Raw genomic sequence first — 26,855 nt, 5'->3', positions numbered from 1 at the left:
GACACCAAGAGGGCATACAGTCTTGATGACCGGCACAGACCGGACATTGGGAGGGTATACACACACCCTCTCAATGTCCGGTCTGTACCGGTCATCAAGACTGTATGCCCTCTTGGTGTCCAGCACATACCGGACATTGAGAGGGCATACATACACCTCCCGATGTCCGCTCTGTGCCGGACATCAAGAGTGTATGCCCCCTTGGTCTCCAGCACATTGGACATCAAGAGGGCATACATACACCCTCCCGATGTCCGCTCTGTGCCGGACATCGAGAGTGTATGCCCTCTCGGCGTCCAGTATGTGCTGGACACCAATATGCCGTCTCGGTGTCCAGCACAGGCCGGACATCGAGAGGGTATACATACACCCTCTCAATACCCGGCCCAGGTCAGGCATCGAGAGGGTATATACTCCTTTGATGACTGGTCTGTGTCGGTCATCAAGAGGTTACACCACCCTTGAAGCCGGCATAGACCGGCTAGAGGGTTGAATCGTAGGCGGTACCCGTGATACCCGCCACGGGTACCGCCGGTACCCCGCCCTACGGGTGCCGGGTCCAAGTCTGGGTATCTAAATATGCCCAAAATGACCGCAGGTACCCGCACCCACCAGGGGTACCCGGGTCCACTCGGCGATCTCTAGGGCTGACAGCTCGATCTGGATGGGGATGTTGGGCCGCAGGACCTTGACGGCGACAGGTGTGGCGGAGCCCTTGAGGGTAGTGCGATGGACCTTGGCAAAGGATCCGCTGGCGATGGCAACAATGGGCCTATACTATACTCTACTATAAACAGGCCTTTCTGTTATTGTATAGGTCTGGTTGTACCAACCTATACTAATAGCTGTACTAGTATTGGCCCGTATAGTATCCTGTGGTTTTTCTCTGAAACAAAAAATACAGGTATAGTAACTTTTTTTGCCCATGATTACCGCGATAACGCACTTAACCAGGTGTAAACATAAGGCAATGACATGTGGGCTCCTGATGATTGTACAGGTGAAGTTAACCATGCCACCTACCTGGTCCTTGCGGCAATAGCAAGGGCTTATTTAGAAACACCATGTAGGTCTTGTTCTGTTGAGAGATTGTTCTCTGTGGCTCCAGACATGGTTGTCTGTTCCCTTCAACTACTTCAAAATTCTTCAGCAGCCTCATGTGGCTTTTTGAGGATTTTGCCCTCTCAGGGGACTTTGCTGAGGCCAGAAAGGCTTTGGGTGCTCTGATTCCCAAGCCCAAGAAATAGATAGATTTTCATCCCTACTGAGTAGTGGTACTGGCCACATCTGGCCAGTATAGTATTGAGATTTTTTTTGTTTCTTCCTTCATTTGGATATAGTATTTTCAAAAAAAAAAAAAAATCCTCATGCAATTGGATATAGTATTAAAATTTCATTACAGAAAAATGGAAATAACAGTACTGTTATTGGACCAAAAAAATACGATAACTATACTATACCAATATCTGTATAGTAAAGGCCCATTGTTGGCAATGGGAGGTTGAAGGTCTCGAAGTGGTTGTTGATGCCCCCGGGGAGCTCCTGGCTGCAGACCTGGCGGACGTGGCGGAAGGGCATCGGCCGGGCGGCATCGAAGATGCTTGCAAGGGCCTGGGTGTACACGGGGGGCAGGAGGGCGGCCTGGATGGCGATGGCCTGGCCCAGCTTGATGTACAGCCCGCCGTTGCGCTCACAGCAGTCGGCGAGCCGCTTGGACAATCACACCCGCGCCAACCCATAGCTTGTGGCGCGGGTTGCCCATGGGCCAACCCGGCCCAATTCTCAACCCTAATACCAACGAACATCTCTCAACTCGGCGTTCAACTACGCCTGCGGGCAAGGCATGCAAAGCCAGGCCAACCGGAGCGATTGCTGTCTAAGGCGAAAGCGCCTTGGAGAACTGAATCTGACCTTAAAAGTGCAGAGAAATATGACGTCTTTCCGTCTTTTTGCATCACTTCTTCCTCTGTCCATCCCCTAATATCACATCCACTTGAATTCGAAGCCGACTTCTTCCCTCTAGATTAGTATAGCTTTTTTTTACTCATTTATTTTCAATCACTGGCCCCGAATCGATACTGCCAACTGACTGCCAATAGGCCATGGAGGGAAACTACGGTCGAGATGCCAGCCAAATGCACAATCAAAATGCCCCGTTATCGCCACTCATTGGAGGACAAGGTTACGCTGCTCCATTATCGCCAATGGGGACAAAGTTTCCCGGGTATGGCTATCCAGGACATGAGAAGGAAAGGCATCCAGCTACACAAGTCTACGAAAAAGGAATCATTCTGGCTCCTAAGCCAGCTCCCAATCCTCCTCCGCTTGACATCAATAAATCGGTAAAATTTTGGACATGGTTCAGCCCTTATCGACAGATGCTAGTGCTTGTGGTTGTCGTCGAAGCGCTGATGATTATAGTCACTCTGCTCGGTGGATGGCACTTTGCTAGAACCCATCTGCCCGCGTTAGTCACCGGGAATTTGTTAGTGGCTATTGCAATTCGATCTGAATGGGTCATGAGATTGCTCTATTGGATCTCAATCAAGTTGTTCAGGAGATGGACTCCCCTAAAGTTCAGAGTCCTGGTCGTGGCCATCTTATACCACATTGGTAAACATACCTTTTCAATTTGAACTCTTGGGCAAACTTTCACCTTCTTTGTGCTAACCCAATCTATTCACTTCTTCAGGTGGTTTGCACAGTGGATGTGGTATTTCTGCAATGATGTGGCTCCTACTTTCTTGGACATATCACATCATGAATAAAGATCTTTACAATCCTCTCGTCATGGCGTCCTTGTTTGTCTCTATGGTTGTCGTTGTTGTCACTTGCTTTGTTGCAACACCCATAGTCAGAGCCATCCACCATAAGTACGCTAGCTTTTCCAGACAGTGATTTCAGACTCTCAAACTTGATTCTTACCGGTTTTTCACATTATTTCTCTGCTCACAGTATCTTCGAGATTACTCATCGATTCTTAGGATGGTAAGCTACCTTTCGTAATGCTCCGTGCTGTTATCTTTTTTTTCCTCATTTCGGTGGATTGATCGAGATTGGCTCTTGTGTTCAGGTTGGGAATCATCACCAGTTTGATTTTTGTAATTGTATCAAGCTGGTGGGATATCAACACGCAAACATGGAGAACCTCCGGCAAATACTTGGTACGACAAGAGGAATTTTGGTTTATGATTGCCATCATACCTCTGTAAGTTCACAATTCATTCAACCCTACAAATGACAGGAAATTTATTGGAGTGTTTTTCTCTATCAGAATTATAGGCCAATGGATCACTGTTCGTCATGTACCTGTCACAGTAAATGCGGTGAGCCAAATTCATTTTACCAATTTTCAGGAATAATCAACTGAGTTTTCTCACTCGTTTTTTCTCGGTGAAGCCCTCTGGGAAAGCTTCGGTAATCAGAGTTCCTGGTGGCTTGACATCTGGGCTTCACACTCGAGTTTCTCGTGGTGGGTTGAGAGAATGGCACATCTTTGGTTCAATCAGGTGAGCAAAAAAAAAAAAAATCACGTCCAATTTCAAAGGTTGGGTTGCTGACCTTAGTGCTACGGTCCCTTTATCCAATAACAGTGAAGGAAAGCATGCAGATTGCCACTACATTGTTATGGCAGTTCAAGGTGGTTTTACTCGAGCGATGAATAAAGATCAACCAGCAAAGTTGTACACCAAAACATGGAAGGTATGCTCAACATGTTCGCAGAATCCATTGGGCAAATTTTCATATGCTAACTTCTTGTTCCTGCTTAATCAAAGCCATGTGGGCTACCTTATTTTTCTAGGCTTTTCAACAGAGGGGTGGCGATTTGTACAGGATCAGGTATCGGAGCCGTTGGATCAACATGCATCCAGCACGACGATTGGTTCCTGATCTGGATTGGAGCCGATTTAGAGAAAACTTATGGAACAGAGTTCATCAATTTTATCAAGAGCAAGATTCAACCCGAGCGACTCTTAATTTGGGATACCAAAGGCCCTCTCGGTAGGCCTGATGTGAATGTCGAATTGGAAAAAGTCTACAAACAATGGAACGCTCAAGGTATGTTTCTTTCAAATGAACAACTCCAGCCCGTATCACATAGATAGCTGAACGGTTTTGCTTGTTTCTGTACTTCTTGATTCATCTTATCCAGTCGCACTGTTCATTGGAAGTCCGGCTTTGAATAAGAGTGTGTTGAGGACATCAAGAGCTCGTGGAATTCCTGTTTTTGTGAGTTGCGCCCGAATTCTTCACGACATGAAGTTGGCTCCCTCCTGAGAAGAAAAAAAAGAGGAAAAAGAAAGAGTCGCAATACTAACCACAACAATTCATTCTCACTCGATTTTCTTCGCCAGGGTTCCATTTGGGATGCTTGAAACGAGCTCATCTACATAGATTTTTATTTTGACACTTCTGAATATAATAGATTTAATGAAGACATCAATTTGAGCAGGTCTCAAGATGACATGAAACTGATTATGAATGAGCAACCTCCTAATGTATTCTTCCTCTGTTATCCCCATTATTTTTTATGATTCATATTTAATTTATTTTCAACCCTGAATACATCTGGAATTATCCTATTGTTAATTACAAGTTTATTCTTTCTTCAAAATTACATAGACATCATGGTTTTTAATCCATCAAATAAAAGCCATGAAAAAAGCCCTGGAACTGCAAGAGAGACTTGAATAACTGGCAACAGTCAGCATGCAGCAATCTTGAGTATACCTTGGTTGAACCAATGACCAATACTAATATAGCATATGGTGATATGACTTGGGTGTTGAAAAGGGGTGTATCAAATAAAAATAAGTTTTTATCCAGTTCTGGTTAGAGGATGAATTGAGCTTGCATGTTGTGGTATCCACAAAAGTAGAGGAAAAACTTGTATTCAGCTTGTGCCAGTGCCAGTGCCAGTGCCTTCACCTCTTCTTCCACCTCCACAAGAAAATTCCAGAATTTGAAGATCATCAAGGTATATGATATCAAACAGCTTTCATGTTTACTCAGTCGTGTAGTGGCCAGCCCTTGGTATTCCCATCCATTGGAGCAGAGAGGAGCCATCGAAATCCCGGGGCCTGAGGGGTGGGAACCATGATCAGGTTGGTTGACAAGCTGCACTGGTTCAGAATATGAACTCAGATTTTCACTATCTCAACTACAAGACCATTTACTGGAGGATGGTGGCCCTGGGTAACACTGAAATGACTAAGCTAAATGTATTCCTAATGGCCTGTAGCATATTTCTTTTGCATTGCCATTAAAATTTTCATGCATTGGTGTTAAGAGTCAAAGAAGTAAAAACAGAAAATAAAAAAAATACAAATACAAACAATATTTTAACATAGCATATCAATTGAAATTGTATCAGAAAATCCAATTCCTTTGCCAATCATTTGCATTGGTGTGCATTAAGGGTGTTCAAAGTTGAAATCATAAATTTTTCAATGCATAAAATCATAAAATTATAAAACTTTCAAGTGATGATTTCATATGTACCATTCTAGAAATGTTGCTCTAATTTGAGTGCTTGGGTGCAACATATTTTTTTCAGCTTAGAATTTTATGATTTTATGGTGTTATGATTTTATGCAAGTCAACTTTGAACACCCTAATTAACTCAAAAAGTCTGTACACCCTTTTTGGAATTTTTTGTATTGGTGCCAAATTATGATGCATTGTGACAGTGTGAGAATAAAAGCTGGTTAGTGGTTAGAAAAGTCAACCATCCGCCTCTTTCAAGAATATATGTGTCCGGGCTGAGTGATTATTGGTATCTTGGCTCCGCACTGCTACTTTCCACTAGCCTTCAGCGCTCCTCAATGAGCCTGATCTATAGCGTAGTAATCCGCAAGTGAATAAAGCTCTGCACTCCGTAAGCAAAGATAAGGTCACATAAAAATCTTCTAATACTCTTGTACGTCTGTAAGTGTAAGTACAATGATGAGTAGTAAGTAAGATGATGAAAAGGAAAAGAGAAGAGAAACCATGAACCTCCACGCAGTTTGCCATTCCCACCCAATCCCGCATTCCCGCACTAGTCCCCCAGCTCTGCCCGCTGTGGAGCTTCGTCCGGTGCTAGGCCGGCGACAGCGCTGGGAGGGGATGGATGCCTGGTGGCTGCCCTCACGGATGATCCGAGGATGAGTCGTTGGGAAATCAAGGCAATAGCTTGTGGTGGGGTGGTTTTGAGAGTTCTCCAAGGGTTGGATTCTCGGCGGCAGTTTGTTTTTGAGGGATTTTGGGGATTCTTGGCGGAATGCTGAACTCGTGATGAACAATAGACTCCTGATGGTGGATCAGAATGCCATGGCGCTCCCCTCCTCCAAGTTCTGCGAACTTGGACTTGGGGAGACAACATGTCACATACATTTCATCATCTCCTTGCGCGCCGTGCGCGCGCAACACAACAAACACAGAAACAGAAAAGAAAACAAAGACAGCAAAACTCAAAAGAAGGAAGACAAGAAAAGAAACCAGCCACCAAACAATGAAATAATAAAGAACAATCACAAAAGAAAGCAGAAAACCAGAGCAGAGGGAGGAGGAGAAGGCACAGAAGCCAGAAAGAAGGAAGGAAAGAAGGGAAGGAATCAAGAGCAAACAAATAGACCCACAGTACAAACTGTGTTAGGACCAAGAAAATAAAAGGGGAGTCTTGAGAGAGGAAGGGAATAAGAAGGAAGTGAGGAATAAGAAAAGGGGAAGGAGAAATAGCCTGAGAACCTTGAGCCTTGAGGGTCTTGATCTTGAGTTTTGAGGCTTGAGACTGAGTCTTGGTTCTTGAGATGAGCACCGGTGAGATTGGAGACTGAAAATAAATTTGACTACCGGTTTGTCCACCACACTGCTTTCCCACACGTCATTATCCCAGACTCTGCTCCTCTCCAACACTTGAACTATCACACCCTCTGTCTAGCCCCCTGTCAGGGCGCGTCTCTAAAGTGGCAATGCCCTGAATGGAAAAGAACAATTTGTGAGTTCCTAAAAAGGAAAACACGCTTGACTTGACCGCGATGCGGGAGGAGAAAGCCGCGCCTCCGTTGGAGGGGCTGGTAGAGCTACGTCGTACCTGAACCTGCAGAGGTTCGTAAAGGAAAACTCGAGCTTACCTAAGAAGGTAGCGAGTGAAGAGAAGTTGGAAAGGGTGGAGGGTTGTAGATGGAGGAGTTGGCGACAAGGGTGGAAGAGTTAGCGGAGGCGGAGGCGGGAGAGTCGAGGTGAAGGAGTCTTGAGGATGGAAAAGGTTGAGATATAACTTAGATATAAAGTCCTGGTCGTTTTGTATCAAACAAGAAAGACAGACTTAGTAATCTATAATAATCTAGCAAACCTTTTGTAAGGCGGAGGCCCCAGGTCTTTTATAGCCAATATGAAGGCAACACTTTGGACTTCGTGTCGTCACTATGTTCTGAACTAATCTACACGTGTGGAACATTCGCGTGGATTGTGCTCACTTGAGCTTGAAAACCCGTGAGTGTTACTCTGCCGGGTATGACACCCACGGGCAGGTATTCACACGTTGTCAAATCTCTACTCAGTGCGCTAGCGCGCGCACTTGTTGCCTTTGGCTTGTGTGGTGCCTGAAGCGGCACTATGCGCGCCCAGTTCTTCTGTGGCGCGCGCAGTGTCAGCCTTGGCGCTGTTGGGACTAGCCAAGGGCTGACACCCCCGTTAGTCAGTCTCTTGCCACCACCTCCGCCCCAGTTCTGCCCACTGGTGGAACCCGCCTTGGCTGCCGTGGCTCACCTGCTGACGCGCTGCTGCTACCAGTCCACCACAGTCTAGCCCTGTCTTTCTGCTCCAGTCTGACTATCTGTGAGCCTGTGCCTCTTATGTGACAGCAGGACCCAAGAAATATGATTGGGAACTTCTTGAATTTCTTGGGATAAAGAAATAACAAACAGTAAGAGAGAAAGAGAGAGAAAGAAAGAGATTATCTGAGTTATGATAATCAAGGTTCTTTTGACCTGTAGGTGGGAAATAAAATCCACTAGCAATACTACTCCTTAAGGGAGTGCTGCCAAGCTGTGCCTGAGATTGAAACAGCCTCTTCTCACAATGGAAACGTGGAAGGTACCTGAATTAGAGAAGTCTAATCAGCCACAATTTTTTAGACTTCTCTGTGGATAGTCAAGGTTCTTTAAAGGGAAACCTATGTGGTTTGTTATTGACAAAAACCACAGAAAGAGAAGGATATGCAATCAGAGGGATCCTTGGGATAAGAGGTCTGGATATATGATGACCTGTGATCAAAAATAGAAGAGCAGAAACAAACAGGGAGAGAAGCAGTCAAGAGAAACAGAGTTAAATCTGGATAAACAAGTTCAGTCAGAGAGGGAACTTACTGTCAATATCTGGTGTTGATACTGGGAGCTAAGCGGCCTCTGTGGGTGATCCTGGGGTTTGTCCTAAGGGTGTTCTGCGGTCCTGGTTGGCTGGTTGTCTGGTGTCTGAAGTCTGTGGATCCTCCAGCTGCATGGGGGATCCTCACTTCAAAAATTTTCACAGTTTGTTTACATAATTACATATGTACAAGTGGTTGGAGCGCCTGGTAGCGCTTACACCTCACTGCTGTGCATGCGCGCCACAACTCAAGAGCTCTATGAAGGAATAAAGTTATTGAAAAGTGGTAAGTTGTAACTAGGGTTAAAATTACATGAGAAAACAGAATCTGAATTCAAACCAAGGTTAAACCTTAAGGTAAAAAAGATATAAAGTAATTTAGGTATAATGAAGTAGAAAGGGGCAGACCTCAGGCCAGCTGCGCTGGCTCTAAGGTTGACACTATCTGATCCAAAATCCGTGATCTGTGCATTCCATCCGTGCACAACTTTCCGTAAGCTTTCTTAGTGTGCTTTCTGACATCATCCTCAGTGCTTATGTCACCAGAATGCACTCTGCGCTCAGCCGCTCTGTGCATTGCTGCCCACGCTATCTCTGAGTGGACATTCTACCACGCCTGCCTATATAAATAATCACAACAGCCATTACAATAATGGGTTTCACAATAGGGAAAACTGGGAAGGAGTTTGAGTGCTTGCAAGTATTGTTATGAAGTTGCTTGGGGTAATTTCTTGCTGGAATTCACACCAAAATTTTAAGCAACTAAATCACTCATGAGTAAGCAGACTTTGTGCCAAGGCAACCAGGAATTCTTATTGTGAAACCCTGTTATAGTCTGGTCTTGGGAGAGAAAGAGGAAGTCTGGTATTCAGGGGTTCAATATCTTAGTGTAATAGATTGAAGGATGAGGAAGCAGTCTGGGATCCTCAGGCTCTTGAACCTTGAGAGTGCCGTTGTGGTAGATGGAAAAGTGAAAAATCAAAAGTTTTTTCCTTGTCAACAGATTTACTCATACTGGGCCTCAAGATACCACCAAATGGACCCCAGAAATGGATTCTACGGCCAATTTTACCTCTATTCACTACTGGAGGCATCACTGGAGCGCCTCTGGATTGGAACCTACAGTTCTTTGGACACTGGACACCCATCACACGTTCAACATACCAAATCACCAACCTGTCACAAGCCTCAAGTCAAGGATCACAGCATTATGCTTATACACATCACAGGATAAAAACATACATCTCCCCATCAGACTACATTCATTACATATTATCAAGTACTCTTCTATTTCCATATTATGATGTCATCACACACTGACTCTGCAGCCTTAGACTGCATTTATGCACCCCCTGCATCCAATTGTCAAATCAGGCAGTCTACTGTCACTTTACGCAGCCTTAATGCAGCCCTACTGCATTCTTCTGACATTGCTTATGTACCCTTGACATATTATGAGATCATTTGTATCTACTCCCACCAGCTAAAATACCTCACACTGTTGTCTAGATTAGTTGAACCCTTAACCAACAAGCCCTCTGGGGCTCCACTTTTGTCTATATAAGGAGCTCTCTCCTCCCCAGTTGTCAGCTCCTCAGCTCAGTACTCACCAGTTATTTACATACCACCCTTCACACTTACCATCACCACCACACATCACTACAACCCTTATATTTGCAAATAACTACTGAACTCACTCTCAAATCTCACATACCTGTCATCAAACAACTTCATCTGGAACTAGACCAGACCTATCACTTGATTAAAACTTGCCAAGCATAGCTTGGTTGGTCTTGTTGACTGATAGCATAGAAGGGCAGAGTTTGCACCTCCATCATCCCCTTCTCCATTCAGCAAAAGGGTTTCACAACCAATTTTGAGTCTTACACCGTCAGTGAAATGTACATGTAAGCTATGTTCATGAAGCCTGTGCTACACAGCCCATGCCATAGCTCATAAAATTATCCCCCCCTTAATTCCCAAGCCTCCCCCTTTTAAAGTCTGATCATAAAAAAATTGCTCCTATTTTGGCTCTGCATTCTGTCCCCGGGCAGCATTAAAAAACCCAATGGGAAAAGGCTTGCCCTCTCACTTTCTTCTCCGTGTCCGTTGGTGTTTGGCTGCCGCCTACGGGAATTTGATGTTGAAGTCTGCCAATAGGTCTCCGCAGTTTGTCAGATTTGCCGCCGGCTCACACAAGTTTTCCTCTGGTCCAAATACCTTCCAACTGACAAGTTATTGAAGTTTCCGCCCTCTCCACCTACATTTGAGTACCTCTGCAACTTCCCATTCATCCCCACCATCCACTGTTACTGGCTCTGGGGTCCGCCTCTGCTGCTCTGCCACTTTTTCCGGCTTGTTTTTGCAGAGTGTGGAGCCATAGAAAACTGGATAGACACACTGCATAGAGAGAGGAAGGGTCAGATTATACGCCAACTTAAAAAATTCAGCTAGCTATTGGAAACAGTCCTAGCCAGCGGTGTTCTAGTTTGGGGCTGGGTTGGGTGGTTGAAATTTTGCATTGGTCCAACCAAATTTTGTCTCAGCTCTTCCATTCCGGAGTGTCTCACACACTCCTGTCAAATTGCCTCTTGCACCGTCACTAGACAGTTTTTGAGCTCTGTCTGTAACTCTTCTAGCTGGCGGAGGCGCTCTGCTACTGCCGGTATGCACTGCTCTTCTGTAGGAAGGATTGAACCCGTAATTTGCCTTGAAAGGGGACACTCCTTTTGACATGTAGTCATTGTTGTTCTAGGTAAACTCTGCCGTTGCTAGAAGTGGTGACCAGTTTTCCTGTCAGTAACACACCAAGTGCCGGAGGTACTTCTCCACTGCTTTTTCTGCAATCTCTGATTGTCCTTTGGTCCTGGGGTGGAGGCGGATGCCCAGTTGGTTGCCTAATTTGCGGGTGATTTGAGAGATGAACATACTGCCGCAGTTGGATAAAATATCCTGTGGAGTGCTGTGGAGTTTCCAAATGTGCTTGGCCAGTTGCTCTGCATTCATGGAATTTCTGAGCAGAACAAAATGTGCCATCTTCTACAGGTTTTCAAAAATGGTGAGTATACTGTTGTGAGAATGTGATTTGGGGAGATCAGTGATTAAATCATAGTTAATGTCCGTCCAGGGCCCCGCTGGGATCGCAAGAGGTTCTAAGGTTCCAAATGGCCACTGGGTGGCAGACTTGACCCGTTGGCAAGAGTCACATCCATTGACATATTGGTTAACAAACTTGATCCCGTTCCAAAAAAAGCTCCACCAGACCAGGGCCAAGGTGCAGGAGTGCCATGGGTGACTGGCCTCTTTGGTGTTGTGTCTGCTCTTGAGGATTTCCATCTGTAAGGCCACATCCACTGGTACTACAATCTTTCCCTTGTTGTAGAGTATCCCGTCTGCCTCCACATATCTGACAGGTTCCCCTGCCAGTTTGCGTAGCAAATCAATCCATTTGGTCAATTTGGGGTCAAGCAGAATCAATTCTCTGATCTTAGGAATGATTTTTGCGTCCAAAATGGCCCAATCCTCCGCCTCTGCCTCTGCTGGCCCACTTCTGAGTATATCAATCTCAAACCAGTGTTCTGCGTCCTCCTTGTCTCATCTTTGAACCAGCTGTCAAACTATGCCACCCCCCCCCCCCAAATTTCCACTCTGTGATGTTGCTGGGCTTCACAAAAGTTGTCCAAAAGTCAGCTTCTTGTCATGAGCTGGGGCAAGGTCTGGTCTGCGGGAAAGGGTGTCTAGTTTGGTGGATTGGCTGCCTGGGCAAAATATAATTTCAAAGTCAAAGCACCCCATGGTCTCTACCCATTGTGCTTGTCTCCTGGTGATTTCTTTTGTGGTCATAAAGCTTTCCAGGTTCTGGTTGTCCGTTTCTGTGTAGACAATTGGGGTCAGGTGGTGAGGTTTTCCTTTGAGGTACTTCCACCACTCTTTGAAATCGGCAACAATGTCCAGCAACTCCTTATCAAAGATCTCATATTTCTTCTAATGGGTTGAGGTTCATTGTCTTTGTTTCAAACCTGGGATAGCAACACTCTGAGCGCAAATTTGGAGCAGTCACATTCAAGGATGAATGGTTTGTACGGGTCTGCAATCTTGAGTACTGGAGCAGAGGTGAAGGTGTACTTCAAGGTCCAAAAGTGGAGTCACATCTGGTGTCCCACACAAAGAGGACTTTGGCTTTAGTGAGATCATGGAGCAGTCTATTATTCCCAGAAAAGTGATCAATAATGTGGCAGCAGGAGTTTGATAATCTAATAAACCGCTGCAGTTACGTGACGTTCTGCAGCAGAGGCCAATCTGTTGTGGTGCAAAAAAGTGACTGCTGACACAAAAGTGTTGGGACACCTCCTCCACAAGATTATTCCCGGATAAATCCGCTCCACTCCGCATAGGAGTAGTGAGACACAATACACAAAGTAAGTTGTATAAAGTAATGTATAAAACTGCCGTAAGTACAGTATAGTACATCAAGCGCGTCTGGGCACATGCCAGACTGGTGTATCTACTGGTGTGGTGAAAAAAAGTTGTCCCTGTGTAGAAATGGCACGACCCCGCTGCTCCAAGATGATTCCCGGGTAAAGTTGGGTGATTTGGAGAACTCTGCTCCGTAGCTCCGCCAACATTGTAGGGCTCTGAGCAGGGTAAAAATAAAGTAAAGCACGTAAAATAATCAAGCTCCGCAAACGTAAACCGTAAAAATAAAGCTCCGCCGCATGAGGAAGATAACTCCGCAAAAACGCAAGAAACAGCCGTAAAGCAGGCACAAAAACTCCACAAAGCACAACCGTAACACATAAAGCAAGTTGGCAATGTAAAATTCTGCTCCGCAACGTACACAAAGTTAAATAAGCACAACAATCCACAAAGTAAAGTAAAAACCCGTTGTGGAACTCCTAAACAATCAGGAAAGAGCTGTGAGGGGAAATAGTCAACTACACTACTAATAATGTAGAAGAAGCTACAGGTGCTGGTGAGGCTGCCCTCTTGACTAATGCTGATGGAGAGAGGGTTACACTAAGAAAAAGAAAAGGTGTGGCTTATAACATCTTTGACTTAGATGGCTTTAACACTAATGGGTTTGAGGTGTATCAATCCTACTGAGTGAGAGAGGAGAAGTGAGATGAGGGGAAAGGCAGAAGCTCTTGAGACACTGGGAGATGGTTCAAGGCTCTGAGGTAAAAGGTAAAGAGATATATGCTGGGAGATATATTTCAATGGGGTGAAACTGTATCTAAGTGGGGTGTCTAAAAGGGTAGCTACAGGGTGTATGTGGGAGAAAGGTGCATACAAAGTGCAGTGGGTGAAAGTGCATATAAGGGTGGTGTAAAAAGTGCTACAGAGGGGATGTAGTAGAAAGTGCATGATGGGGATACAACATCTAGAGGGGTGTTTATATATGTGAGATGTACTACAGGGGGGTAATACATGATGAGCACATAGTAACAATATCTGAAGATGAGAAGTAATGATAAAGGTACAATGACCAAGGAGTGTACATGAAAGGTAACTATGTAGAAGATGAAATAATGATGAACAGGAGTAACAGATATGAGGTTCAAGAAGTGTACATAATGAAGATGAGCATTTGGTAATATCTACAGGAACTATGAAGGAATGTACTGCTGATATCATATGAAGGGAAAAATGTGTAATTAAACTATGTATAATCTGCAGTCCTATGTAGCTTTGATACTAATGAATGATGTATGTAATAATGCTAAGGATATGTATGAAGAAAATACCTGCCAAAACTATGAATGCCAATAACTGCTGATCCATTTGGAAATCCTAGGTAGAATGAGTGGGTGACTAGGGGTAAAATGGGGTGTAGAATCTGAATATGAAGTAATAATGAGGTATTTTGGAAGGGTTTATGAGATATGAAAGTGGTGGTATGAACAGGAACAGGGTTACCACACCGTAAAAAGAGAGTCTGTGGGGATTATGATGCAGAATCCTCCCTCCCCCACTGTGGTTTTTATAGAGAAAAGGAAGAGAACTAAAAGATATCATCCTCCCGCCTCCCACGCACGCCATCCACTAACTCTGTTCACATGCGCACACTTGTCATCCGCCAAGCGCTATACACACACTTGTCATCCGCCAAGCGCTATACACACTTGTCATCCGCCAAGCGCTATACACACACGCATGTCATCCACCAAGCGCTATACACACACACATGTCATCCACCAAGCGCTATACACACACACATGTCATCCGCCAAGCTCCGCTCTCACACTAACTCCTGTTGTCTCCACCGCTTGCCTTTGACCACCATCAAACTCCTCTCCCTAGCTTCCACACCCCTGTCTAGCCTATGATGTCAGGATCCCACACACCGCCTCCGCCCCAGCTACGCCCGCTGACGTAGCCCGCTTTGGCTGCCACGGCTTCCCCCAATCACCGCCTTCACTAGCCAGTCCGCGCTGGCCTGCTCAGTTTGAGTCCAGTTCCGCCGTCGAGCTCCGCGCGCCGCCGCCTTCAGTTGTGCGCTCCGCTCTGTTCCATTCTGTGTTGTCTGCGCTCGCACTGATTGCTCTGTGGACAATTTGACATGTGTTCTGGAATTGATCACCACACCGCTGCGCAAAATGTATTTTCAGCGGCCGGTAGGGTATCTTAAAAAAGCGCGGTTAAATTGCAGCGGTAGCGCATTGGCCGACCGCTATGCTACAGTTCATTTGTAGCGGCCGGCCAAGATTTCTCCATGCGCTGAGACATGATGTTCTGTGAGCCCAATAAATTGCAGCGGTAGCGCATCAACACAGCAATGCGCTACAAATTCCAAAACATATGTGTATCTTTTGCCAATTACAATGCAATTATGGTATTCAAAATTGCATATGCCACTCACCAGGAAAAAACAATGATCACTTGTCTGCAAGTGACATCAAAAAGTACAAAGGCCCCTTTTTACTTTGCTATGTCACTTGTTGGCAAGTGATTGTTCTTTTTTCCTGTTGACTGTTTACATAAAATCATAAAGCCCATTTTGGCTGGGAGATTTCAGCGTGCATAAAACTTAAAGTGACATCTCCCAGCCAAAATTGCAGTTTGTGATTTTATGTAAAAAAATCTTATGCAATTTTGAATACCATAAATGTAACAGCCATTAAGATACATGTATTGTAATGGTTTCACCGTTGGTACCCCCATAGTACCATCAAGAGTGCAACCGCTGCGCTGCGCTAAAAAAAACAGCCTTTCAGCGCAGCAGAGCGGGGTAACACTGCGCAGTCAGCCCAAATAGTGGTAGCGTGGCGCGGCCACCGCTGCGCTACCGCTGAAATTAGCGCGTCCCCGCTTTTCATCCAACCCAAAAAGTGGTAGCGCAACAGGTGGGGCCGCTACTTTCAGCCTAGCACAGCGGCCGGCAAAACCGCTGCGCTTTCTGTAAAAAAGTACTTACTGTTAGAGCATTCACATTGGTGCGAGTGTAACTCCAGGAGTAGCAGATTAGCACTAATGCAGGTGGTCGACCGCATGGTGCAAAGCCCGCACTGCAGCCTTAATTCTGCTTAATTGATGAGTAAGTATGTTGTATGCAACTGCAGCTTATGTAAGCTGTGTTTGGTGCATACTTTTGAGTGGGTAGGAGTGTCTGCATGCAGCACTTACTCCCAGGATTAGCAAGGATTAAATTTATTCTTGCTTAGTGCAAATTGTACTCCTGGGAAGAGTATAGTCCAACTAAATTGGACCCAATGCGGTTGCCAAGGATGATTAGTTATGCTAATCTCTCCTTAATCCATGACCAATGTGGATGCTCTTAATAGAGCTATATACCCAAAACAGTGTAACCGCTGTGCTTTGCTGAAAAAAAGCAGTCATTCAGCCCAGCCCAGTGGGGGACCGCTACAAGGCTAGCCCAAATAGCAGTAGCACAGCAGGACCACTGCTGCACTACTGCTGAAATTAGTGGTTTCCTGCTTTTCATCCCGCCCAAAAAGCGGTAGCGCAAGGGGTGGGGCCGCTACTTTCAGCGCAGCGGTTGCACCCTTGGTACCCTGTCTGGCAGTGCCGTGTGCAGTACCAGGTGCCTGTTTTTTGAATAAGACAACCCGGTGCCTGGTTTTTGCTTGAGTATGGCCCAGGTCCACTGGGGTCATCTCTAGGTAGAAATGACCTATGTGCACCCAGGTAGATGCCACAGTTGTAGTATTGACTAGTGGTCTTCAAAATTGAAATCATGAATTCATAAACATAAAATCACAAGTAACTTTTGCAGGGACATGCTTCCATAATCCCAGCCAAAAGCCATTTATGAATTTATGTACAGCTACATCAGAAAAGCTTGCTGCTTCCCCCATTTTTCTCATCTTTCTTGCCTTCTCCCCTCCTCAAAAGCCCATCAAGATTCTCCTGGATTTTTGGACAGCTTGGATCCACATGTACAAAGCGGAGGTACTTGTTGAGACTGGACTCATCATTGAATGGAGCTGGTGACAAAGGGGGTTGAGGGCCAGAGGTTTGGCTGGCTGTCTTTGACAAATTCTGAACAGGTTTGCATATTTTGAATCCTTCCTTGATCCTGTCATGTGTATGACCCGGCTGGGTGAAGTAGTCTAGCAACCAACCAAACATCATAATATCAGCAGAAAGTGTGCATTAAAGCGGCAAAGAAAATGTTGTAAGAAGAGAAAATAGACAGACCTTTGGCCAGTACAAATTCCTTGGAAGAGGACGATCAAAATTGGTTGACACTGATGTTGAAATTTGGCTTGCATGAACCCCCCTATTGCAATGGTTTGATCTTTGGCAGGACCAAATCTGGTCCTGCAGTGGGCTGCAGAACCAATGGGAAGTCCTTCAATTTTGACTCAAATGCAGCTTTGGATTTTACATCATGGTAAACCATCTTTTTGAAATACCAAATTGAAGCTGATCAATGGAGGACTTCCTGCTGAATTCAAACACCAGGGGAGATATGTTCCCACTCACCAGGGGGTGCCTCACCGTAACTTTTTTCCATAACTGTGCTTAAGGCCTTTGGTAAAGCAATATTGAATAGGTATAAACAAGACTGGAAGTCAGCGTGGAAATCAGTTGGAAATCATCCTGAAATAAACCATAACTTGCCAAAAAATCATCCAGGACTCATCTATAATTCATCCAGAACTCATCCAGAATATAGTCCTTTCTTGGCTCCATCACTGCCAGCATATTTGGCTAGGTTGAAGTAATCCCAGTTTAACTGGGATGGACTCAACCAATTTAAAATGGGTTAATCTCAACCAATGAAATATAAAACTAAGGGGGATCCCTTGGATTTAAATTGCATCAGTTGAGATCAACCAAGTTTAAATTGGTTGAGTGCATCCCAGTTTAACTAGGATAAACTCAGCCCAGCCAATTATGCTGGCAGTGCATGACCAGTGTGTCTTTTCCATGGAGATGTGAAAGGCCCAGCCTGTGATTTTTTTCCCCCTCATGTACTCGCGTACATCAGGGGGACAATTGGTGTCTCAAAACAATTTTTTTACTTTTCATGTGGCTGTGAAAGGCCCATCCTGTGATATTTCCACCTCAATGTACGCGCGTACATCAGGGTGACTATTAGCAAAGTGCAAAAAAGTTAACTTGCATGTGCACATGTGAATTTTGAAAAGCAAAAAAATACAAAATTCACTAGATCATTTTTGTGAGGAGGACAGGATATCTGGCCAAATTGAATTGGCACCGCAATCCAACCTTGACTTAACTCAGACTTTCACCCTATTAAAACAGTTTTTTGTCATTTTTATCAGCCAAATTCAAATTAATTCCCGCATTTCCAAGAAAATGGGTTTAAATTTCAATGACTGCAACATTACCACATTCCAAAAATTCAAACCCAATAATACCAAGTTGACTTTTTGTTTAATTTTGTACATCAGGGCATATAATGTGAATTACAAGAAAACCATTTTTTCGGAGGAATTACTTTTGAGAATGGGAATTTTGCTTTGCTATCCTTAAAAGCAGTAAACAGGAGCAATTGATGAGTTGGACTTTGGTGAAATATCATTTCATCATATTTCTTCCTACAGCTGTGCATAGAAAACAAAAGAATTCTACACAACATTAAGGGTGTTCAAAGTTGAAATCATAAAATTTTCAATGCATAAAATCATAAAATCATAAAACTTTCAAGTGATGATTTCATATGTACCATTCTAGAAATGTTGCTCTAATTTGAGTGCTTGGGTGCAACATATTTTTTTCAGCTTAGAATTTTATGATTTTATGGTGTTATGATTTTATGCAAGTCAACTTTGAACACCCTAATTGTGTTGACTTCCAAATCAATTGTGACTGACTTTTCACTAACTTCTCCATCCTATTTACTATTTTGGGGATGAGTTACTAATCCACATCAGGCTCACATCCGACCAAAACTCACATAAAATTCAACTCTGGCACTCCCTGGGGAGTGGGAACATATCTCCCCTGGTGAAACAAATCTGGAATTCCACATTGTGCAGGGGAATCTGGAATGTGGGACTCTGGATCACTTTGGGGAGCTTTGGGGACCAAGATTTCACTGCGAAATCTGAAATCTGTTGCAATGGAGGACTTCCTGTTGATCTGGAAATCCAGATCTGAGCTGACAGATTTCAGATTTCACAGTGAAATCTTAATGGTCCCCAAAGTGATCCAGAGTTCCAGATTTCAGATTCCCCAGCAAAATCTGGAATTCCAGATTTCTTTGAAGTCAACGGGAAGTCCTCCAATGGATGACTTCCTGTTGATCTGCAGCCTCCTGCAGAACCAGATCTGCAGCCAGAAAAGCTTAAGTTTTGTGGGGACATGATGTCCCAGAGGCTGCAGATGTAGCTCTGCAGGGTCTGTAGATCTCAATAGGAGAAGCCCTCCATTGGAGGACTTCCCATCAATCTGCATCCCCCTGCAGAACCAGATCTGCAGCCAGAAAGCCTTAATTTTTGCGGGGACATGCTGTCCCAGAGGCTGCAGATCAGGATCTGTAGTGCTTAACAGGATCTCAAGTCCTCCAATAAAAATCAAAAACCCAACCAAAACTGAAGTGGATCTGATGGAAATTTGTTCATGAAGATTCCGGGCCACCAGTGCAGTTCTGTGCAAGGACGTCCTGTAGTTAGGTATGCCCGGCATGAGGCGGCCAGCCACTGGACGTCGGAAAAAAAGGGGCAAGCTGGCATGGCTTTTTTGCCCAACAAAGGTGTGTTGGACAAGAATTGCCATCCAACGAGCTTTCATGAAGTTCATGATCAAGGGGAAGTGCCCAGAAATATCGGCATACACTCAATGGTTCTACTTTCGATGCTGATCTGGGAAGGGATGAATGGAAGGGTAGAAAGTTCTTTCTCAAAGCTCTCTTTGCATGTTGTGGCAGGGTATTGGAAGACTGGAATTGTCCAACCCTCAAACAAAGCTGAATCAGAAGGCAGGATGGATGCTGATGGCGGCTGGAGATGGCTCCAGTGATACGTAGTTTTTGATGAGGTGGAACGGAGACTGGAGTGGTGAGCTGGCACTTGGCCAAGTCAAAAGAGAAGAGAAAGAATAGAAACAGACAAACACTCTCCAGAAGAAATACAACCAGCAAGTGAGAGCTGGACAAGGCAGTCAGTCCCTTTGGAGCAGCAGCACTCTCCCCCCTCCTGAATCCCCCACTTCCCTCCCAGAAACACCCAATCCCCTCCCCTGAGACGACCATCCTCAACCCTTCGCCGCCTTGCCCGCTCCCTCCCAAGCCCGACGCCCTCCCCCCGCTAGGAGCGAGCCGTGACCCATACATATCATTTTGAGAAATCTCTCCCCACACACTCACCGGTATCCTGTTGCTAGACCATCAGAAACTGGACTCATACCCTACTTTTCTCATGGACCCCAGCTTCATCGCCAGGCTGGAGCGTGAAGCACGCGCCACGCAAGGTCTTTCCCCTCCCCGTGCAGATCCCGACGTCTCCATCCAGCCGCCCCTGAGCTCCGAGTCCAACCAGAGTGACCCCGCCCACCCCAATCCTCCTCAAGCTGAGGATTACGAATCTGATGACAATGAGCTCGAATATCTTGCTCAAGATCCCACCGGCGAGATGTCCGACGAGGCTGAAGAGCACCATCCAACCAACCTCGACAGTCTCGTCCCCCTTCTCGGGCCTTCTCCCTCCAACGAGCCATCGGATGACCACGATCCCGGCCGACCAAACGAGGAGGCCGACGACGATGACGACGACGGAACAACGGACAGTGATCCCGAGGAGGTCCGTCCCAAAAAACCAGACCCCATCCCGACCATCCGACTCACTCTAGCCCTACCTCTCAGTCTCCCGATCGAGTACGTCGTTTTCCTTATCTCCTCACTCGCATCGCGCATGCACTTCTGACCAGGACAGTCTCGTCACCCGACACTCCTACGAGTAGGCGGCCTGTTGAGCAGAGCGTCTCACTCTTAGCCAAGCAGGCTGGTTACACATTACCGGCTGACACTGCCATCACCTTTGGGGCCTCTGCTGTACCCCAACCTGAGCAACCACCCCAAGCAGATACCTCTCTGGACATTGCTCCACCACCAGTCAGTTCACTCTTATTCATATCAACCTGCCGACGGCGATGATCACTCATATTTTTTTTCACCATAAACGCTAGAAACGACGTCGACGAAGGAGGATCCAGGAACGAGACGAAGGTTACGATAAAGATGACCCGTTCGTTGATGACTCGGAAGCGTTCATCATGGAACCCAAGTATTATCACCCTCCTGCTCGCGATGGGTTCTTCGTCATTGAGGGCGTAGTCGAGCTCAAGGCCGATTCCAAGTAGGCCTCCGTTTTTTTCTCTTTTAACTTTTTAGTCCGATAAACCTTCATCAGTTTCCCTCGAGTCTTTGGTCTAACATCTATCCCATTTCAATCCTCCAGACAGACCAGAGTTCGTAAGCCAGCCGCCAAAGGTCCAAAAAAACCAGCTCCCGTTACGGCCCTCAATCACACATCCCAACCCAGCGATCCCTTGACAACCAAGCAGACTATTCCGCTCAACCCCATACTCCAGCCATCTTCTGCTCTGCCCAATTCCGCAGCACAATCGACCCCTCAACCGCAGAAGCCTGTTCAAGGAAAGCAGCCCGATGCCGCGGTGTCGAGATCTGAAGTTCCCCTGCCATCGGCACTTCCGAACAATTTATCAGAATCAACCTCCAAACCACAAAAGCCTGCGCAGAAGCCTCAGCCTAGCACGTCCAAGCCGCCCAACTCTGCAACCGCTCGTCCTCCAGATACTCGCCCGATCTCTCATCCTGCCCCGGCGTCCCATCCCACTACATCCAAACCGATCAACGGCGAAGTACCGTCAGCCAGCACCCAAGCACCCGTCAAAACTGTCGATAGTCCTGCTGCGGCTTGCTCAACTACACCTCGTCAGCGCCCGGGTACCTTCCAGCGTCACTCTGGAACACCACACGACCCCATTTACCTCTGCGACGACGAAGAACGGCAAACGACAACGCCATCCTCTTCCAAAGTGAAACAACCTTCCATCCATGCATCCGACATATCTTCCAGCGCGATCGCTGGTCCGTCTAACCAATCATCCATGGCGGTCGCTGGTCCTTCAACCCAAACATCCATGGTGGTCGCTAGTTCTTCTCAGCAAAACGGGAAGTCCGTCCGACTACCTTACCTCAAATCACGTTCGTTGCCAGAGCGCAAGTCGGCTGGCCCACTACCACGGGCCCTAGAAGAGGCGCTCGATAGCCTCAAGGTTGAAATTCAAGCAGGTATGGATTTGGTGTATTCCGTTCTGTCAATGTCCTGATCAAGTAGCGCTCAATGAACATATAGAGCTGACCTTCGTTTCCCGATATTTTTTAATTTGTTTTCTATCCAGTATCCCCGTTCGTCCCAAAGAAGTTCCCAAACGAATTAAAGCCTTCGACTTTACGAGTGGCGCAAATGGCGTTAGATATGAACGAGTATGATGAATGTTTTTTCGCCAGATTGGCCCAACTCTTCCCATACAACACCTTCACAATAAAAGTACGCCAATGGCTCCAGCAAGCCTTACAAGTAGCTCTTCAAGATCCTGACAACCTATGCAATGATGTAGAAGTTTGTGAAGCGCGAGATTTTGCCCCAGCGGAAAGCGTACTACGAGACGCAAATCGATGAGCGGATTGCGCGACTGAGGCAGATGATCATCGAAGGCATGCCGGCGGCCCGAGCTGATTACGAAGCGGCGTTACTCGAGCACGAAAGGGCGATGCAGGCATGGCGAGAAACCCACAGGGACGAACCTGCGCGCCCACTGCCCACAAATGCGTCGACCATCTTGGGCGACACCATCATGAAAAACCCCGACAATCCCTTCGAGCAAACCCCGGCTGAATCCGGAGAGAAGCCGCGTAAGTTGACAGTACTCCTAAACGATCTCATATACACCTCGAGCTGCTTCAATCCACCTTAGTTGACTCAGGAATGTCCTTGGCCATCCAGCTAAGCCTCCTACAAAGTCCTTCAAGCTTAATACAGCGATGCGGGAAATTATTTACGAGTTGATCAAGTTGGAGGATGAACTATGCGAGACAATCAAAGATACACAGTCAGCCAAACATCTGTGTATTCTTCGTTTCCTTTCTTTTCATGCGCGATTGTCTGAATCTGATCTGGATGTTTCTGCTTCTCGTCGCTCTGCAGAAAAATCGTGGATAAGAATATCACCCTGAAGGATAACAGTAACCGAAGACAGTTTTATCTAAGGGTCAGTGAGATCTCTGTCTAAACAGCCGACTTTCTCACGACATCTTCTCTCCAGTTTTGCCTTCCACAAGACTCATACTGACTCTTCTGTAATGCATTAGTTGTCCCAGTTATGGCCAGATGAATTCATGACTACCCAAAAACTCAGCAGAGAAGGTAAGCACAACCTTAAACCAACTCATGCCCTCCCTCCTAATTACTTCTTATCCGTAAGACTGACTGATCTCTTATCTGCCTTTCAACGTCGCGGATCAACATAGTGGCGTATATGAAGCGAAAGATCGAGGGGGCTTCAGTCGATCCTCAAAACTTAATCACCCTGCAATAATCACCGACCTCCGTCAACGCCTCATAGCTCAATGGCCTGGCAATGACTGCCAAACAAACTGAGCAATTATCACATTCCAACAAAAGAAAAAAAAAATCACTGGGAATCGAATCGAAGTGCTACTTTCTGTTTCGTTTAATCTTGTTTCCTCTTTTTTCTCTTTGCTCTTAACCCGCCCATGTGAATACAAATGATTTATTCTTGATATATCGTCGTCATTATCGGTACGTTAGATTCTTGACCGCTCCTAATACTCACTGTTCAAAGCCTCGACCACAAGTACATACATGCAGACCCTAGATACCTAAACTTGAAATATACACATCCAGATATCTGCTTTGATGAAGTGTCTTCGCGCAGCTTTTGGTGAATTTTCGGTGGGCCGACTGATGAGTTGGGTGACGAAGGTCCTCAGCGATGGCTTGTGGTGATAGGGTCTCAAGTTCGTTGAAGTGTCGCAATCCAAGAGCATCTGTTTGGAGTCAACCCATGAGCTTATTCTCAACATGAAATGGACATCCCAGTACATATGGATGTATATGCAGACCAAGTAGCGGCTTGATTTCTGTGGCGTTAGGCTTTAAAATATTTTTCAAGAAAGCTGTATAAGAGGATTTCAATGGACTCCTCAAGCATGCATATATGTGGGGAACAAAAAGGTTATAGGACAAGCTGAACATGGTGTTCAAAGTTGAAATCATAAAATTTTCAATGCATAAAAATCATAAAATCATACATAAAACTTTCAAGTGATGATTTCATATGTACCATTCTAGAAATATTGCTCTAATTTGAGTGCGTGGGTGGAACATATTTTTTTCAGATTAGATTTTTATGATTTGATGCAAGACAGCTTTGAACACCCATCCAGCTTGGCAATTGGGAATACATATGGGCGTATGTAGCAGAGGAATCCAGATCTCTTCCTTCCATCTCCTTTAGATGTAGCACATCAAGCTTCAGGTTGGATGTTACTTGTTGGCCCTAGACCAACTGGGTAATCAGGTTTGTTAGTTCTCTGTGTATAACTTCTCCTCTCTTCAAAAATAATGCCCAAGAGATATCTCTGTCAAGACCCATAAAGCCATATTGTTTATCCAAAAGCAGCGGTTGTCATCAGGGCTTTCATGCCGGCTTCCCCCACAACCTAGGTTGCACTTGAAGCCTTCATGGTCTGGTTGCATAGAACTCTAGATTCATGCACACTACCAGAACCAGACCCAACCAGTTGGTCTAGGGCCAACTAGTAACATCCAACCTGAAGCATGATGTGCTACATATGTCTAAAGGGGATGGAAGCAAGAGGTCTGGAGCCAGGCTCCAGCACCCCGGAGTATTTGGCTGGGCTCCAATGTTCATGAGAGTAAGGCATGCAACTGATAAGCCTGGGGAATTTCAGGATGTGTCAACTCAACAGGGACACATTAGAAACCTACTTAGTGCCCCTGACAAGTGGAGAATGGCCTCAAGAGTCAAGAGGAGTCTCCAGAATCCGGATGGCTTGAGGATGATCAAACACTCCTGGGACAGGCCAACACATCTAGAATCTCCTAGGAAGCCTACTAGACCAAGTTGAAGCATGAAAACACAGGCCAGATAGACCCTCCCAATCAGGAGTATGGCTAACAGCAGACTGGATGTCTTCCCATTGGGTTGCTACACCTTGAAAATGTTCAGGAGAACATTGAAAAGCAGTAAATTGCCACTCAAATTCCCTCTCTGAATGTAGGAATGTCCACCCAGTTACATGATTGGGGATGAAAGCCTTGGTGTAACTACATAGGAGTATGTAAATCTTCTGCATACAGATGCAAAATCTTCTCCCCACCCCTATTTGAAATTTTGGGTTTTTGTTTCACAACTCCACTCGATCCTTGGATATGAAATTTTGGGTTTTTGTTTCACAACTCCACTCCTTGGATAGTTAACTTTTACATAAAGTTTTACCTTGTGTATGTGCAAGCTGCCACAGAAAACTTGACTTTTTTTTTTACTTCACACATTATTTTGTTCTTCCCACTCCCCATTCCCAAAAATTACCAGATTGAATGTATAAATCACACACTTGGTCAGCCCAACTAGAACAAAATTGATTCCACTCACAAGAACAAAATCAATGCCTAAAGTGCAACACATCCTGGCCTTTTTGGCTATTCTTATTTCTTGCAATGCAATGCCTGATTTTTGTGAATCTGTGGATACTAGTCCTTTAACCCATAAGGAAGATTGGATTGAACAGACAAATGTTAAAGATTTTTCTGGTAAACTATCATTGAAATCAGGGATTCAGTGCAAGGAAAATATAATTATGAAACCATTGGCACAGATGAATCATGAAAACACTGCCCCCAAACAATCAGGTCTCAGAAATTCTAGGCAGCCCGTGCTTTTATCAACAAATCAGTCCCAGGCTAAAAGAAATAGTGCTCATGTAGAAATTGGAGCTCAAGAGCAAACACACCATGATGGGTCTAGCCCTTTTGGGTGTCCTTCATCATCTTCAATGGCAAGGAGGATCCCATTTCCAGAAAAAGATATCAATTATGATTCTGGGACTGAATTTCCAATTACCAATGCAGACTCCAATCCACATCATTTCTCAGAAGTCAAACCAATGGCTAACACAAAACTCAAAGGTTCAATCACCAAAAACCAAAACAGGAACACAGACACAAAGGTTGATCTGTTAGGAGATTTGTTTACATCATCCTACATGAAAACTGCACTTGTCCAGGGATTTAAAAAACACAGAGAACCACTCTCCTCACAATATCAACCTCCACACAAGGACTTGAAATCAAATGCAATTAAGAAGATTGGGATCTCAATGGAAAGTTCTAAAATCAAGAAGGCTCCTTATAGTCAGCTGATTGAATTTGGACCAGCAGACAAGAAGCCTAGAGCCAACCACCATTTGAGGAAACTTGTGACACAAAATACAAATCATGAACAGATTTCTCTGGAACAATCAAATACCAAAAGCATTTCAATAGGACAATCCAGCACTCTTAAAAAATTCAAAGAAATAAATATTTCTTCTTCAGGTGGATCAATTGATTTTAAAAAAGGAACGGGATTCATTTCAATCCAGGAAGTTGAATCAAATCACCCAGTACTATACAATTTCAATCATGGTACCTCTAGTGCTATGAGAAATGATAAGATTAGAAAGAATTGTGATAATCAGCTGGAACAAAGATTGTTGAAGAAAACAAAACCCAGCATGGACCCATCACAAGTTTTTCAAAAGAACATCAACCAAAAGAAAATTGAAGAAACAGGATCTTTGGGATCAAAGAGCTCAGTAAGTATAGCATCATCAGTCCTCCCCAAAGGATCAGTTACAAATAATGGTCCATACATGGGTAGAATAAACAAGATGGGGGATGGAATGGGCTCAAAAACCTCTAAAGAAAAATCAGATCAATCAGTCCCTCTGAAGACAATGGCACTCA

At 45.1% G+C, this 26,855-nt stretch overlaps 2 protein-coding genes across 2 annotated transcripts; both read left to right on the top strand.

Annotated features, from left to right (window-relative positions):
* Positions 1 to 2,102: 2,102 nt before the first annotated feature.
* PtA15_8A395 (uncharacterized protein) lies at positions 2,103 to 4,376 on the top strand (the record flags this gene model as incomplete). The annotated part of the gene is made up of 10 exons (XM_053171820.1): positions 2,103 to 2,613; positions 2,693 to 2,873; positions 2,956 to 2,988; positions 3,074 to 3,208; positions 3,275 to 3,326; positions 3,400 to 3,509; positions 3,594 to 3,702; positions 3,777 to 4,059; positions 4,154 to 4,230; positions 4,356 to 4,376. The coding sequence occupies 10 exons, from the start codon at positions 2,103 to 2,105 to the stop codon at positions 4,374 to 4,376; spliced, it is 1,512 nt and encodes a 503-aa protein (XP_053023046.1).
* Positions 4,377 to 20,198: 15,822 nt separating this feature from the next.
* On the top strand, positions 20,199 to 23,400 carry PtA15_8A394 (uncharacterized protein; the record flags this gene model as incomplete). The annotated part of the gene is made up of 10 exons (XM_053171819.1): positions 20,199 to 20,653; positions 20,740 to 20,890; positions 20,965 to 21,134; positions 21,237 to 22,093; positions 22,204 to 22,352; positions 22,423 to 22,717; positions 22,809 to 22,914; positions 23,010 to 23,073; positions 23,174 to 23,228; positions 23,333 to 23,400. The coding sequence occupies 10 exons, from the start codon at positions 20,199 to 20,201 to the stop codon at positions 23,398 to 23,400; spliced, it is 2,370 nt and encodes a 789-aa protein (XP_053023045.1).
* Positions 23,401 to 26,855: the final 3,455 nt, after the last annotated feature.

This window comes from Puccinia triticina, chromosome 8A (assembly GCF_026914185.1).
Source record: "Puccinia triticina chromosome 8A, complete sequence".
Taxonomy (NCBI): Eukaryota; Fungi; Basidiomycota; class Pucciniomycetes; order Pucciniales; family Pucciniaceae; genus Puccinia; species Puccinia triticina.
This window is presented reverse-complemented; position numbering and strand designations above follow the sequence as displayed.